Here is a 16,831-nt window from a genome sequence, read left to right as displayed (position 1 = left end):
TATCTTGGGTATCTCAAAGTGCAGTCTCTGTACATTTACAGCAAGTATTAACAACAATGGTCTGTTAAAGACAATCCGTGCAGGCAAAATGAAACTTAGCTCAGCATAGGAATGCGTGCCACAGAAACCAAGCTAGCCAACCTACATGGAGGCATTCAGCAAATATGGTGAAATCTGTCAAGTGACCACTCAAAGCGCTGACAAGCATCTATTGCTTAAAATAGGTGGTCCTCTAATAAGGGGTATGTCTACACTTCAAGCTGGGGTGTGTGTGTGTGTGTCCCAGATCGTGGAGACATACTCATGCTAGCTCCCATCAAGCTAACATGGCAGCTGTGGGGGCATGAACTGCAGAACAGGCTGGCTGTCCTGAGTACACGCCTAGGGTCACGAACAGGTACATACCCGGCGTGGCTAGCCCATCCCGCCAATCACATTGCCACGGCTAGTTTTTAGCACAGTAGCTTGATGAGAGCTCCTGCAAATTTTCAACTTGAGCTGGGACTCGCATCCCCTCCTTGATTGGTGCAGACACACCCGAAGATGGAGCAGACGTGTACTCCAGACATTTGTAGATATTTTGGGGGCTACCTTCCAAGACAGGTGGCTGCCTGGGAAGGCTGGTCTCTTGTACAGCTTTCAATGTAGATAAATATAAAACGAATATAAAGATATTCTTAATCGTGCCCACACAGGGCTAGTTTGTCACCAGGTGCCAGAATGTCCCCAATGCCATAAAACTCAGTTCTTGCAGTGACCTAGAATAGGAAGAAGAATGGTCTTGTGGTAACACACCAGCTGGGACTCAGGCGAGTCGGGTTCCCTCCATGACTCTGCTCTAGATTTTCTGTGTAACTTTGAGCAAGTCATTTAAAAAACCGAAACAAACCTCTCTGTGCCTCAGTTTCCCTATCTGTAAAATACACTAAATACATTAAAGTTTGTGAGATACTCAGATGCCCTGGTGACTGGGATGCGGGGGGGGGGGGGGGAGAGGGTGAGGAGGAGCATAAAAATACTTAGATAGATTGACAGCTCTGGTATATCCCAGGTAAGTCATTTATTTCATCATGCAGTTTCCTGAGATCTAGGATTATTATCATTATCAATAATTGTTTGCATCTAAAGACCCCAACTGAGAAAGGGGTCCCATTGTGTTAGGCACCCTACGTACACATGACACTCCACCCTCCCCGGAGAGTTTACAGTCTACATACACAAATCACACAAAAAGTGAGAAAAAGAAAGTTTTATTGATGTGGCTGATCAATTTTTTGTTGACAATCTCTATTCAATTCTTTAAGCCTATGGCCAGGAAGGATGTGTGATGGGTTGGATCACAGAAACCCCCTTGGGGCTGCCAACTGATGTGCCAAGACTACTTCTGCCCCTGCTTTCCCTGCCTTCCCAGCTTGGGACTTCAATGTCCTGCCTGGTTTGAGCCAGACCCGCTAGCCTGCTGTAAACCCAGACCCAGGTCTAAACCACATCCCCTAACAGCTGTAGGCTTAATTGAAAGCAGGTTAAGAAGTGCCCCTGTCTTTAACACTGAGATGCCCAACTCCCAATGGGGTCCAAACCCCAAATAAATCCATTTTACCCTGTATAAAGCTTATACAGGGTAAACTCATAAATTGTTTGCCCTCTATAACACTGATAGAGAGATATGCATGGCTTTCTCTTCCCCCACCCCCCCAGGTATTAATACATACTCTGGGTTAATTAAAAGTAAAAAGTGATTTTATTAAATACAGAAAGTAGGATTTAAGTGGTTCCAAGTAGTAACAGACAGAACAAAGTGAATTACCAAGTAAAATAAAATAAAACACGCCAGTCTAAGCCTAATACAGTAATAAAACTGAATACAGATAAAATCTCACCCTCAGAGATGTTTCAATAAGTTTCTTTCACAGACTGGATGCCTTCCTAGTCTGGGCACAATCCTTTTCCCTGGTACAGCCCTCGTTCCAGCTCAGGTGGTAGCTAGGGAATTTCTCATGATGGCTGCCTCTTTTGTTCTGTTCCACCCACTTATATATCTTTTGCATAAGGTGGGAATCCTTTGTCCCTCTCTGGGTTCCCACCCCCTCTTTCTCAATGGAAAAGCACCAGGTTAAAGATGGATTCCAGTTCAGGTGACATGATCACATGTCACTGTAAGACTTCATTACCCACTTGCCAGCACACACGTATACAGGAAGACTTACAAGTAAAACAGAGCCATCTACAGTCAATTGTCCTGGTTAATGGGAGCCATCAAGATTCCAAACCACCATTAATGGCCCACACTTTGCATAATTACAATAGGCCCTCAGAGTTATATTTCATATTTCTAGTTTCTGATGGAAGAGTGATACATTTATACAAATAGGATGACCACACTCAGTAGATTATAAGCTTTGTAATGATACCTTACAAGAGACCTTTCGCATGAAGCATATTTTAGTTACGTTATATTCACACTCATCAGCATACTTTCATAAAATCATATAGAGTGCAACGTCACAGACCACAGACTTCATATGTAACCTTGGACTTCCATTGACATGTGATGGGATTTGGTGATCTAACTCCCTCGGGCTCCTTGGAAGATCCAAGCCTTAATGTCTCTGTAAAATGGGTATAATAATGCTCCCAAACTTTTGTCTGCCATGTCATTTTTGACCACAAGTTCTTTGGGGCAGGGGCTGTCTCTTCCTGTGTGTGCGCCCAGCACCTTCCACGAAGGGGCTCTAATCTTGCTTGAGGCCTATAGGTGCTACAATAATACAAATAACAGTAATAAAAAAGGTCTTTTCCATATGAGGCATCTCGGCTTTTGAGTAATGTATCTCAGGGTTATGATTGCCGCTCTCTTTCTGTGTGTCCCCAACCTGCAAAATCTTGGACTTACTTGGGATATTTATTTGCTGCATTATGTTTGTTTCTTCTTCTGTCATTCTTTCTCCTCCCCCTTCTTTTCCTAGGGTTTACTTTTTACACGATCACTCTTTTCCAGCAGGAGATATAGGTGCAGCAGCTCACTTCACAGCAGATGTTAACACTACTCCCAAGGACGAGCCAGTGGGGAGTGCTAAGGCAGAGAACAGCTGGCAGCACCTTCCCTCAGAGACCATGAATTAAATTAACGACTGAAAACATGCAATGCAACTAACCTGTAACTGTGCAGTTGCTGAAACCATCTTTTGCCTGGCTTGAAGTGCTGTTGATGAGGACATGGATATGGACATATTCTGCCTCAGCCATCTGATATCATCCCACATACAAGACAGCTGCAAAATATATGTCACAGTTCAATCCCCTTTGTTCTCAGTGCTTGAAAAGCCGGCAGCAAAAATAAAAGCATATTTGGCTTTGGAAAAATCAGTAGCTATTGTTCATTTTGAGTTTCTGTGGGTGGTACTAAAGTGGATAGTTATTGATTGGAGAGAAAGAGAGAGCGAGAAAGATACCATATCTAGCTACAGAAAGAGAGAGCATTTCATAAACAGCATGCACCTATCTCAGTTCATCTGTGAATTTTCATGTAAGATTGATTCAGTGTCCACTAGGGTTCAAAAATAATGTGAAGATGTCTTTAATCCTGGACAATCAAAACACCAGTCCTTAAAACTTCTGGTCAGTGGTTAATGTTCTTTAACTCCTTCCTTCTTTCCCCAGAAGCCCTTAAATAACAGTAACTGGAAATAGGGTCATGTGGGATTAGACATCTCAGTGAATGAATTCTGCTTTGGCCAGTGCCTTCCATGCCCATCAATGGGTTAGACAGGATTTATCCCTTAAAAAATGCTAGAAGGAAAAATAATTAACCCAAGCAAAAAGTACTTAGCTTCTTCACTGCTGTTATGTTTTGTTCTGGAAATATACTAAGGTTGGAGCAATTTCTGGTATAGACCATTCATTGAGAGACAGTATATGAAATTAGGTGCCTGTTACCTTTGTGAACCACAGAAAATCTTGCATAATGGAACTGGTGTGTGAGTCATCAATTTCCACAATTGGGATTTGATCTTCATTGGTTACTAACAAGTTGTCTTTGTAATAAAATATGACAGCTATGTAGAGTCCACTGAAAGGAAGAAAGACAAACAAGAAGGTGAACAATCAGAGGGCAGGTCTACACTACCCGCCTGAATCGGCGGGTAGAAATCGATCTCTCGGGGATCGAATTATCGTGTCTCGTCGGGACGCGACAATCGATCCCCGAATCGACGCTTGTACTCCACCAGCGGAGGTAGGAGTAAGCGCCATCGATGGGGGAGCCGCGGAGGTCGATTTGCCGCCGTCCTCACAGCGGGGTAAGTCGGCTCCGATACGTCGAATTCGCGTATCTTAAATCGACCCCCCTCCCCCCCTCGTAGTGAGGACGTAGCCAGAGTCTCAATAGCTATCAAAATCAGCACCAAGTGTCCTGGATAGGCAAAGACGCATAGATCCACAGGTTTTAAGGTTAGAAGGGTCACTCTTGATAATCTAGTCTGACCTCTTGCCTAACGCAGGCCATAGAACTTCACGCAGTGATTCCTGCAAAATGTGCATAGGAAATGTATTGCTCCAAATAAAGGAAACTACCACAATGTAGTTATCTATGACGCTGATCTGCACAGCTTGCTCAAGTAAAACAACCCATTGACTTCCATTTCAGCGGGAATTTTGCCTGAGTAAATAGTGCATGATTGGGGTCATTATGTTTTCTGAAATCAATGTGCATGTTAGCATTTTATACCAATAATGGGCCAAGTTCTGCTCTCATCTACACCAGTGTAAATCTGGAGTAACTCCACTGAAATCAACAGGGGTATTATGGATTTACATAAATGTTCCAGGGTATAATTTGGGCAGCATATCTGCAAAACTGTTCATAGAAATCATTCCTTTCAATATTTACTCTTGTAATTAGTTACATACATTAACCAGTCGCTTTAGGGAATTTAAAGACCCCAGAGAGCACTTTTGGAAGAATCAAAACTCTTATCAAAATACAAAGAAAAAAAAGCAAACAGAATGCTCTTGGTGATGAAAGAAGAAGTAATCCAGTGTGGGCAACTTTCATTTACTGAAACCAAACCATCAAGGCTCAGAGCTGCCTGGGTCACCAAGGTCGCAGAACTAGCTAAAAATATTAGGGACCTCTCAGGTGGGTTGCTTGCTGGTGAAGGGGTATTATAAATGTGCTGTCTACGCCCTACATTTTATGTCATAAACAAATAAAATACCATTACTGAGCAGCAACAGAACCAGCATGTCAAAAACATTTAAATAACAGTATTGTGGTTTTGCGTACAAGGTTCCATGATGTTATAAGTCCGCAGCCATTGACTTCAGTGGGTGCTGGCTCAGGCTCAATGAGCCTCATTTTCCACTCAGCCACCCCAGTTTTTTATACCTTCATGGACTTCACCACGGTTATGTCTGATTTACTGCAATTTAAGCCACAGGAGAACATGTCCATCGCTATGTCTGAGTTGCGGTCTTTTTGGTATCTAAGCTCTCATTTGTAGCTAAACTGGCATTTTGGGAAAATGAACTATATGACAAACCGTTTCAGAGTCTTCACAAACTTGTTTGAAGAATGGAAAAGATGCTTCAGGCTCCTGGAGACTGATTGCTTGCGACCAGCATTCTGTAGTTTAGAACTTTCTAAAACGGAAAATAAAAACCAACAACAAAAAAAAAATCAGAGTGCGAACTTCAGGGATACAGTAAAATATAAAGAACATTTGTCTCATCCCATCTCATTACTTTCAGTATGTTTATGCCTATCCACCGACAAGCATTTCAGAAATGCATCCCCGTTCCTTATGTGTTCATGCTGTCGGTGATAAGGAAGATTAAAATGACCTCCTAATGCCAACAAAATCTGGAAAAATATCTTGTTAGTTTGCTCCCAAGCACAGACGGGCCTGAACCAGTGCCATGGATCTTGAGCTTTAGGCCATTCAAAATCTGGTTCTGAATTTTGGAAATGGTCCCTATAACTATAACGGGTGGAAACAGCCCCACATCTGAACGCCCTTGAATTTTATGATGCTTCCAAATTTTGTGACTTGAGCCCATCTAGACTCTCAAGCGCCTAGTAATAGAACGATTGACCTCCGTGTTTTGGTTTTAAACTCTTAGAAAGGAGGGATGAGACTTACAAAAGCAACGCCAGACATTAACCATTTGGTGACATCAATAAAAGATTAAATAAGATAGTGTAAGTGTCTACATGAATACTTAGTTCGTGGCAAGCTGAGGTGTAAATCTACCCTACAGTGTGTCTGACTGTAAAAGAGCAATGGGTGGACCAGGTCTGATAACAGAAGAAATCACCCTTTTCAGCAGTTCTAAAATATTTGGTTAATGTTTTATTGGTTAAATCGCTTTTAGTTTTCTTGAGTCTTTGCTAAAATAGTGGTCTGATTTCCTTTGAAGCCAATAAAAAGACTCCCAATGGGAGTTGGGAGGAACTGTTATGAGAGTGCTCTACAAAAGATGTATGTAAATAGTTTTAGAGGATATGCCAGTAAATAGCACTCAAGAACTTGCAGCATTGTGCACAGGTTTTGTACAACCAGTAAAAGTTGCTGTTGTGCTTTGCATATTGCTTTTGGTGTATAGCTTTTTACATGCAGCTCTCAAGAGGAGCAGGCTTTCAAAACTGGTTTTACACTGATGAAACTCCATTTACTTCAATGGAGTCACTTCTATTTAACACTGGTGTCAGAGAGAGGAGAATCGGTCCCGGAGAGACAAGTCTCATGGTATTTCTGGCTGATCTGGAAAGAAAGAAGGGCAGAAAATGGGAATTGTGTGAAATTACAATTCAGTTTTAAAGGATCAGGATGTTCTGATTGATTAGATGAAGTTTGGATAAGCATCTGGACTGAACCTCCAATACATTTGTAGGTTAACCTTTCTGTGTCGGAAAAGCCTATTATCCTGCCAACTCTTTGCAGAAAACTGTTTGTTGCATGTAGCTAATCGGTCTCCTTGGATATTCTCATTTTCCTCGTGCCTCTAATGCTAAATAGGAGGTGTCTGACTGTGTCTTCTTAACAAGTTCTAAGTCTGAACATTTAAATTTGTTCTTGTCAAAACCCCATCTGTGGAAGTGTTCAACATATTTTAAAATGACGAATAAATTTGCACCATAATTAGCACATTGAAGACCACAGAAAGAAGGTACATTGTTAGCATAATTATTGTTCTGCCAAACAGCAAACGCAAAGAGAACAAGTGAGGTGAATTTATTATGCAATGCTACTGTTCAGAGATGGGAAAAACTTATTAGGTCATCAAATCCATACTCTTTCCAGTGCAAAACTCTTCTCAATAGTATTGTCTCCAGTGCTTTGTCTGGTCTAGTTTTAGATGTCTCAAGCTAAGTTCTTCCCTTGGAAGATTATTCCTTTTATCATTATTTATTCTTTGCTAATTGTATTTTATTAGTGCATAAAGACCCCAACCAGATCATGCTTCCACTGGGCCAGGCTCTACAAAGACACAGGGCCAGATACTGCCCCCATTACTTATGCTGAGTAGCTGCTTACTACACAAGCATTCTCATTGACTTGAATGGGACTACGTGGGTAGTAAGCTGCTACTCACCATGAGTACAGGTAGTGAAATCTGTCCCATACTGTAAAACAATCTCATCTCCAAAGAATTTATGGATAGGATTTTCAAAAATAGTCAGTATCAGGGCTGGCTGGAAAACAAGAACTTCATTTTGTGAAAAAAATTGAGGTTGTTGCCCTTTCTTCTGCCTGATTTTGAGCAGGAATTTGAACCTGGGACTCCCACATCCCAGCTAAGTCCCTAACCACTGAGTTAATGGCTATTCAAGGGCAGGGCCGGCGCTTCCATTTAGGCAACCTAGGCGGTTGCCTAGGGCACCAGGATTTGGGGGGGGGGCGGCATTTTGCCACCCTTGGCGGCAATTTGGCGGCGGGGGGTCCTTCCGCTCTCCGGGTTTTTGGCGACAATTCTGCGGCGGGTCCTTCACTCGCTCCGGGACCTGCCGCTGAAGTGCCCCGAAGACCGGGAGTGCGGAAGGACACCCCCGCCGCAGAATTGCCGACGACGACCGGGAGCGCGGAAGGACCCCCGCCTAGGGCGCCAAAAACCCTGGCGCCATTCTTATTCAAGGGTAGGGGTTGTTCAACCCCCACTCTCTCTCCTTCCTCCCCCAACGCCTTCTTCTCACTCTCCCATTTTGACCAGAAATTCCAACATGAGCCTGAGAAAACGTCCTGACAAATTTTTCATCAACACCTAGAAGTTTCTGCAAAAAGTTTCAGTTCTGACAAATTTGGCATATTCTGATGAGAAAAAAACGCATTCCTGAAAAATTCCCAACCGGCTCTATTCAGCATTAGTGTAACACCGCTGCCATTGAAATCAGTGACAGCACAGTTAGGCCAACATTAAGTGCTTTTAAACATCTCAGCCTACAATCAGAGACAAGATGCAGGAGGTGGAGGGAAGCCAGGAGAAGAGTAATCTAAGCAATCATTTCACAGCTAGGTCTCCCATTATGTAATGTTTTCTTATTCTTTGTATTGCAGTAGCAGCTAGAGGCCCTAACTTGCTAGGCACTGCACACAAGGGTTGGTTCTAGCCCCAGAGAGTTTACAATCTAAATAGTCAAGACAAAGGAAGGATTATTATCCCTGTTTTACCGAGAATGAGAAACTGAGGCAGAGACAGATTAAATGAGTGGCTCAAGGAAAGCCAGGCATTGAAGCCTGTCTCCCACGCCAGTGCCTTAACTAGGGTTATGCCTTCTCTCATGACCTCTCTAGATCCTGGCTAGTGGCTAGTGTCTGGTGTCTGGCTGGTGAGTCTTGCTCACATGCTCAGGATTTAGCTGATCGCCATATTTGGGGTCGGGAAGGAATCTTTCTCCAGGGCAGATTGGCTGAAGCCCTGGGGTTTTTTCACCTTCCTCTGCAGAGTGGGGCACGGGTCACATGCTGGAAGGTTCTCTGCACCTTGAAGTCTTTAAACTATGATTTGTGGACTTCAATGGCTCAGACATAGGTTTGATACAGGAGTGGGTGTGTGAGATTCTGTGGCCTGTATTTGCAGGAGGTCAGACTAGATGATCATAATGGTCCCTTCTGACCTTAAAGTCTATGATTCTATGATTCTGTGAATTTACTTTTCCTTAATTTTACCCCATTACTCCAAGTAACACCCCTGACGCCCTCTTCAGTGTTTACATCCTTCCAATACGGGTTCTGCCTGCCCTCCCGGAGAAAGACAATACTTGGAAAACATTCTCATGGATCATTATTACTTCCCTGTGAGTGTATTTCAGTGTATCTCCATAATGTAAACCAAACACTGTGTTAAAGCTCATGGATCACGCTTCCTCTTCTCCCTGAGTAAAACCAGTTTAGCAATACCATTTCCATCCTAATTATGTAAATTAGATTCTCTCCTGTATATGGGGGAGCTAAGTTGCTACAGGCAAAGCAACATAACTCCACATAAAACGCCCAGAGATTATAGCACTGAAATAATAGGGAACATTTAAAGTGAGCATACATGCTATTGGGCTATTCAGTGGTTTGGATTCAGTCCACAGCTTCTTAGATGCCAACAGCAAAAGAAATAATGTAAAACTATATAAAAGACTGTAAACTTTCCCACATTGTTGTTCGCTTTTGTTTTACAATCTTCTGTAAGTAGAAGCCAGCAATGTGGAGCTGGGATTAGAGGATAATTTGAATTCAGAGGAAATGGAATTTTAATAGTCTGTTATTTAATTAACTAATAAATAACATGGAGTGCCGCGAATAGTAAAATATCAGTAGCAGCAGAGCAAGTCTACATTAATAAATGATAAGACAACCACGCTATGAGCTCTCTTAACAAAAGCCTTAGCACAAACATTTACTGGCAGAAATTAGGGAATTGCTAGTTATTAGATTGAGATCAGAAACATTTAAATTTGGATCGTGCTAAGCAATTAACTACCAACGTAAATTGATAACATGGGCAGTTTTTCTTTCTTTAGGCAGGATGTCGAAATGTTTCTTTGTTGTCCACCAAATAATGAAAAATGCAACTGATATTTAAAAAAGCAACATACATAGATTTGTGGAGGCATAAGAGCAAAACTGCACCCAGGCTTCCAGTGTACGATAATGGCACCAGTCTCTAAAGGAATCTCTGTTACTCGCTCTGTTCTGTTTTCCTGACAAGGAAGAACATTTGGATGGAAAGGGTCTGCTCGTCTATTGTCCCATCACTGCAGAAGCAAGTACCTCTCTCCCAACTGGTATAAATGAGAAGTAACTCCTTTGATGTTGATGGAATTACACCAGTGTCAGATTGTTATCAGAGGAGCCTCCAACCCAATGAGGCCAGGGGTTTCCATAAAAGTTATATTCATTTAGAGTGAAATTCAACCATGAAGAGGGTCAGCAAAAGTCCTATTCAGTACTCAGCTCCCACTTATCCCTATTTGAGGGCATAAGCAGTGCCTAGCCCTTGTACTGACGTGGCACATGGGGCTGAAATTCACCGTGTGAAAATAGATCCAGTGGTTGGAAGCTGAAGCTAGACAAATTCAGACTAGAAAAAAAAGGTGTACATTTTTAACAGTGAGAGCAATTAACCATTGGAACAACTTGCCTACGAATGTGGTGGATTCTCCATCACCTCAAGTCTTTGTATCAAGACTGGAGGTCTTTCTAAAAGAGATGCTCTAGCTCAAAGAGAAGTTATGGGCTTGATGCAGAAATGACTGAGTGTATTTCTCTGGCCTGAGTTATACCAGAAGTCAGACTGGATGGTCATAATGGTCTCTTCTGGCTGTATAATCTCTGGATAGTTTTGTGTGGTGTTCTCAACCCATGGCATTGTGAAAGCCCCCTCAGACCTGTTATTTCGTATTCACGCTACGCATTTAGTCCAAGCTAAAAACTTTAAAAATATGATGCACTATGAAATCAGAGCCCCCTCGCACCCCTTTGCTAAGTGAAAAAAATGGGTCCTACTGCTTATGAAACAAATTACTATTAAAATATTTTTAAAAACTAACCTCTGATTTGTCCAATAAAATATATTTACAACTAGGTCCCAGAAAGAAAATATTTGGAAAGCATTTCAGAGAAGACAGGGGTTTCTCTTGTAACAAAGCACCACACAATTACTTCTCCCTGCACAGAATTTGTTTGGAATCAATGATCCTACATTAAAAAAAGCACTTAAAAATACAACTGAAGTGTTGCCAGGACATATGTAATTGTAGTAACTTGGTTACGCTATTCTGTAGCATGGTATTATGAAGACAAATGGATGACTTTGTTGTTTGTAATCATCAGGATTTTCCAGAAGATTAAACATATGAAAGCAAAGCTTCCTAAGCAATTCCCTAGGAGATTTCATCATATCACAGAGCAGGTTCAAAAGCAACAGCTGATCTAATTCCAAAAGCTCTTAAACTCACTGTACATTCCAATGTATTCTTCCTGGTGCTTTTGTGAGCTTTTCTACACACCAGGCCAAATTCCAGACTTCCGTGCAAAGCCTGACAACCAGGCTTTGTGCAGAGCTCTTTATGGAGTCTGGGGAATTTAGTCCTCCTTTATCATGCTGGAGCACTTACGCAGCTGCTGTCCTTAGAGCTCCCCTTATATAGGGAGGTTTTGGTCAGAGGGATCTACACAGTCATGGATCTATTGCTCATGCTCACTCACCAAGGCAGCATGGGCTAGTGAATTGAGCACAAGGCTGGAGGCCTGTGTTCTAATCCAACCGCTACTACTGTCTAGTCTTAATTTCCACTAAACACTGAGCCTGATTCTGCTCTCACTTAAACTAATGGAGTTACACAGGTAAAAATGGCCTGAGAGCAAATTCTGTCCTATTCTTTAGCTGTGCCGCAGAAACAGACTCAGAGGGCAGCTGACGTAAATCAGCAAAGCTCTATTGAGGTCAATATACCTATGCTGATTTACACTGGCTGAGACGCTTACCCTCAAATTTAAACGTTTGACCTGAGGAGCGCGGTGTCACCTAGTGGATTTGACGTAGGACCGAGTGTCAGGAGACCAGGCTTGTGACACTAACTCATAGCCACTTCACCTCTGAGCCTCAGTCTCTTCCTCTGTATAATGGGGTCATGACATTTACTGACACTCTGATGGACGCGTTGTGAGGCTTAACTCAACAATGGGCCGGCTTCTCAGTTGGTGTAAATTCGTGTGGCTCCATTGAGATCAGTGGAGTGGTGCTGATTTACTCCAGCTGAGGGGCTGGCTCAGTCTTTGCAAAGTGTTAGATTGATGAAAGCTATTCTGAAAGCCAGTTCTCAGTGGACAGGACTCATGAGGTCCTTCCTTCCAGCCCGTGATCCACCCACTAGACAATCCTTCTCCTGCCACAGACCTGGCTTTCTGTTCAGCTTGACAACTCCCAGCTGCAAATTTCAGAGCAAAAGTGACCTTGCAGTTCCCTCCCCGCACCGTACTTCAATGCAAACAGTTTCCAGGTGCCTCTAATTTCATAAAAATATTGAAATGGAAGGGGCTGACACCAGTTACACAGCTTAGGCAAGTCTCCAAAGGCCCTTTTATCATGTTACGAATCTCATTCATCCAATATGTGATGCTTTGCTACAACACAAGCGATTGAGAATTTTTATATGATCCAAAGTAAGAATGTTGTCATGGCAGGTGCTGCCAGATGGTACTGTTCCAGAGAGTCTTCCAAATTCTTTTTCTTAGCATGCAAGAAAACGCTCAGTCTTGGGAAAACTCACTGTATTATTGTTAGTTTTGCTAGACAAGGAACAGAAATGGGAGTTGTGAAAGCAGCAGCCGAGTTTGCTTCCTGCCTTGGTCTCCAATTGGAGTCAATTCTTGAGGCAGAGGTGTTCCCTAGGAACTTGGCATTGGCTTAGGGCTGAGATTCCTGAAAGAATGGCTTGCCCTGCATGCAGTTTGTGACCACTTCTGCTCCAGGACTGGTGTATGTGTGCAAATAAAACAAGTTACACTTAGAATATACCCAGGCTCTGTATCATTTATTTCTCCTCCACTGAGAAGTTGACCTGAAAGACCCTGGACATCTGCTACCGTTCAGAGAGGGGAGACAGTCCCATGCAAAACAGCTCCTCTCATAGTCAGATATGAAGCCAGCTATTTAAGAGTCAGAATATGCAGTCTGCAGCTTCACTTCCCAAATCCTCTACAAATCATGGTGGTTTTGTGAATCTTCACTGGAGAAACATTCTATTTTCTTGCAATATCTCTTTTCCATTTCCAAGCAACATTGCTGAATTAAGTTGCCATAGCTACAATAGGACTGTGGCAGACCCTTGATCATCATGATTATGGCATATTTGCACTCAGAGAACTAAGGCTGCATCTTTCATTTTCAGTCTTAAGCACTTCTGTGAATGTGAATCGTTTGAGGCAGCTTGGAATATGATAAGTAAAACCGCAGGGGAAAATGACAACTTCGCGGCAGTTTGATTTCTTCAGTTGAAACCAAATTCCAAGCATTATTCCAGTTAGAAATCAGATTTAAAAAATAAATAGTAACATTTCAACAGCCGATATAGAATAGAGACTTTTAAACAGCTTTAAAAAGTATCCCAGCCTGCTGCTTTGACTCTCGAGCTATCAAAGGCACAGTCTGTTTCCCATGAATGAAGAGCGCAGAACTGGCTGAGATTCGAACCTTCTCACCGTTTTGGGTTGTTACATTAAAAAAAATGTAGCAGTCTTGCCTTCGCACTGGTTAGTACAACAATTTTTCATTCCATTGGCACCACCTCTGCTCGAATACATAGTGTCTCTCATTTGGAGGTGGCCAAGTCCTCTCTGTTGATCCAAAATAGTTTTTAAAATAAATTATTTGGGGGGGGGGCGGAGAAAGAGAGATCCTTGAAGCTTTTTCATGGATTCCTGTGTGAAAACGATTTGCAGGGAGAACAATTAAATGAGAGTGGGGGGTGCATGCTTGCTTTCACATGTTTGCATATGACTTATTGCAAGGGTTAAGAGCAAGATAGTACGCTCAAGTGATTCCAGATGGGCCAATATTAATATCTTTCTTTTCCTGATGAATGAGAAGGTATGACCCAGTTAGGAAACTGCTAAAATTACAGGCGCCACGGAGGCTTCGACTGGTGCCCTACCACAGATTTTTTTTATCCTTACCTCGGCAACTGTAATGCTGATGAGCCGCTCGAACCTGCTGAAGGAGACGTTCCAGGGCTTCAGTATGTCCCCAGTGTCTAGGTTCTCTGCCATCGCAGTCTTTCCAGTCTGTTGAACAAAAGAAATAAACAAATGGAAATGTAAAGGAGTAGAAGAGGGCTTAAAAATGTTTTCTTGCTCCTCATTTTTCCTGGCTGTTGGGGGGGAGGGAGATTTGCATATATGCACATGGGATGGAATGGCACTGCCTACACCATAAGCTTCCTCTACCCCTGCAAAATAGATAATATAATAACAACAATATAGGGCTAAAGTTTCAAAAGAAATCAGCTCCCAGCAGCTTCTGTTGTGACAATTATTGCCAGAAACATCTAGCTTAGGTGGCTATATGGCCCCACTGCCATAGCTGGTCAGAAAATGGGGTTTATCATAGCATCTGAATGTCTCACAATCGTTAATATATTTATCCTAACAACCCCTTTATTCCATTTTACAGATGGGGTGTTGAGCCACAGAGAGAGACTAAGTGACGTGCCCAAGGTCATACGGGAAATCTGTTGAGCAGAGAATTGAACCCAGGTGATGGTACCCAAACCATTGGAACATCCTTGCTAGCTGGGCTTAGTACTTTTGAAAACCTGGTCCTGGTTGTGGCTGCTGAGCCCTGAACATTCCAGCCAGGCATGGTACTGACAAAGCAAGAGGCCATGGTTTCTGCTCCAAATGCCCTCAGTGCAAAGAAGGTTTGCTAGCTAAAAATCTCAGCCTTACTAAAACCTTCTATCACAAGCTCCCGAATTCTTTGTCATGGGCGTGAGAAAATCAACCAAGTTCATGGAATCCAGGCGAGCCATGATGTCAGATCATTTTAAATTTTATAGTCATACTTCTTTTATATACAAAAATAAAATGAAATAAAAAACCCACTCACCCCGGTTTCACAAATAAAAGCGTGTCCTTGGCATGTCAGTGCATCAACAGATTCCTTCTTCTCTTAGCGGGCACGCAAGACATGTGCCACCAACTAACTGCTCACTTGCTGAACATACAGTACTAATTTAAGTTGAGAGTGACTTATTCCTGTTCAGAGACTCAACCTGCTAGAGACCTAAATGTACTTTGGCCTTGACTTAAAGAATTTTTTCACTTCAAGGTCCCAGAAACAAAGGCAAGGTTTTCATCTCGAGGCCAAAAGACCAAAACATCAAGACACTTGATCACGGCCTTGGATAGACCAAGAGACTACCTACACTTGGATAACAAGCCCCACATACGGGTGGATGTAGAGGACAGTGGCTACTCCTATAGTCTGTGGGCTATTGCAACAGCTGTAGAGAAGTATCCTTTATGTTAGATATTCTGGTGGACGCCAAAAGCGATAAAGAGTCCTGTGGCACCTTAAAGACTAACAGATGTATTGGAGCATAAGCTTTCGTCTGACGAAGTGGGCATTCACCCACGAAAGCTTATGCTCCAATGCATCTGTTAGTCTTTAAGGTGCCACAGGACTCTTTGTTGCTTTTTACAGATCCAGCTACCCCTCTGATACTTGACGCCAAAAGCGATAACTTTTGTAGGTCAACACTGGGAGGTCAATTCTCAGCTATATTCAATATCTACTGGGTGCAGGTGTGTGGGGAAACACATAGGAACCATTTGCCGCTCACGGATCCAGGGGCTGGCTGGAGGCTGGTTCTGCAGGCTGGTGTCATTTAGACCAGATCAGCTTGGTATGGCCCTCAGAGGGGCATCTGCCAGCTGGGGATCACCAGAGCATAGCAGCATTCTGGCCACACCCCTTTTATTGCCCAAGTTTGCCTCAGGTACATTCAGTGGACCTGGGGGTGGGGAAGGGGTTAGAAGCCAGCACTCAATGAGTCTCCCAGGCCAAGGGAATCTCCAGCCAGGAAGATTAATTGACTTTTCAATCCCTTGGTGCCTTGGGCCTGGAGTGGGATTCAAGCTTGAACCCTGGATCTTTAATTCCACTAACACAGTGATTCTTAGGGACCGGTCCATGGACCGGTGCCAGTCCCTGAGATCTCCCTGGCACAGGCAGCAAGCCGGTCTCTGGGATCAAAAAGGTTGAGAAACAATGCACTAGCATATTTTTCTGGTGGTCCTTATAGACCGTTTTATAGAGTGTTAAAGAGTCTAACTTTAGTTTATAGCTTAGGGCCGAATTCTGCTCGGTTACACCAGCATCATTCCAGGGGCACACTGCTCTTGCTGAGCACTTGCTTCGTTAGTTTTCAAACCCAACGGTAAAGGCAGTCCCCTGGATAAAGACCTTCTCACTAGAATAAGTTCTGCAGACTGTAACTGGACCAATGAATAAATAGCATGCTGCATTTCAAGCTGAAATTTTGACGTTAACATTACCTCATAAAAAGAGTTTAAACTTAGGCGATAAGAGTCTCACTCAAGCTTGAGTGTGTGTCATTGAGGATACTTAACAATGAAAATACCGCATAGTGGCCAGCTATACAATGGGATCTGGGCCTGCTTAATACTCCAGTGTTCACTGATGAAGAAAACATACACATATGGTCTTGTTGAAACATTGTTCTTTGACACACAGGGACCGTGAGTAAATTTCCATATGTATCATGGGCGATGACTGGTCTCTTTCTACTGTTGCCATGCCTGCCTCTTCTAAAAATAAC

The 16,831-nt window shown here is 42.8% G+C and overlaps 1 protein-coding gene across 1 annotated transcript in view; it reads right to left on the bottom strand.

Moving 5' to 3' along the window:
* ANKFN1 (ankyrin repeat and fibronectin type III domain containing 1) overlaps positions 1-16,831 on the bottom strand; it is an 87,969-nt gene that overhangs the window by 10,015 nt on the left and 61,123 nt on the right. Inside the window, exons 8-11 of the mRNA XM_065416176.1 lie at positions 14,166-14,273; positions 5,541-5,640; positions 3,937-4,069; positions 3,156-3,272 (exon numbers count right to left, since the gene is read on the bottom strand). Coding sequence (XP_065272248.1) covers positions 3,156-3,272; positions 3,937-4,069; positions 5,541-5,640; positions 14,166-14,273 — 458 coding nt within the window. The remainder of the gene's footprint in view (positions 1-3,155; positions 3,273-3,936; positions 4,070-5,540; positions 5,641-14,165; positions 14,274-16,831) is intronic.

The sequence above is a fragment of the Emys orbicularis genome, chromosome 13 (assembly GCF_028017835.1).
Source record: "Emys orbicularis isolate rEmyOrb1 chromosome 13, rEmyOrb1.hap1, whole genome shotgun sequence".
Lineage (NCBI taxonomy): Eukaryota > Metazoa > Chordata > Testudines > Emydidae > Emys > Emys orbicularis.
Note: the sequence above shows the minus strand (reverse complement) of the source record. Positions and strands in the feature narration are given on the sequence as shown.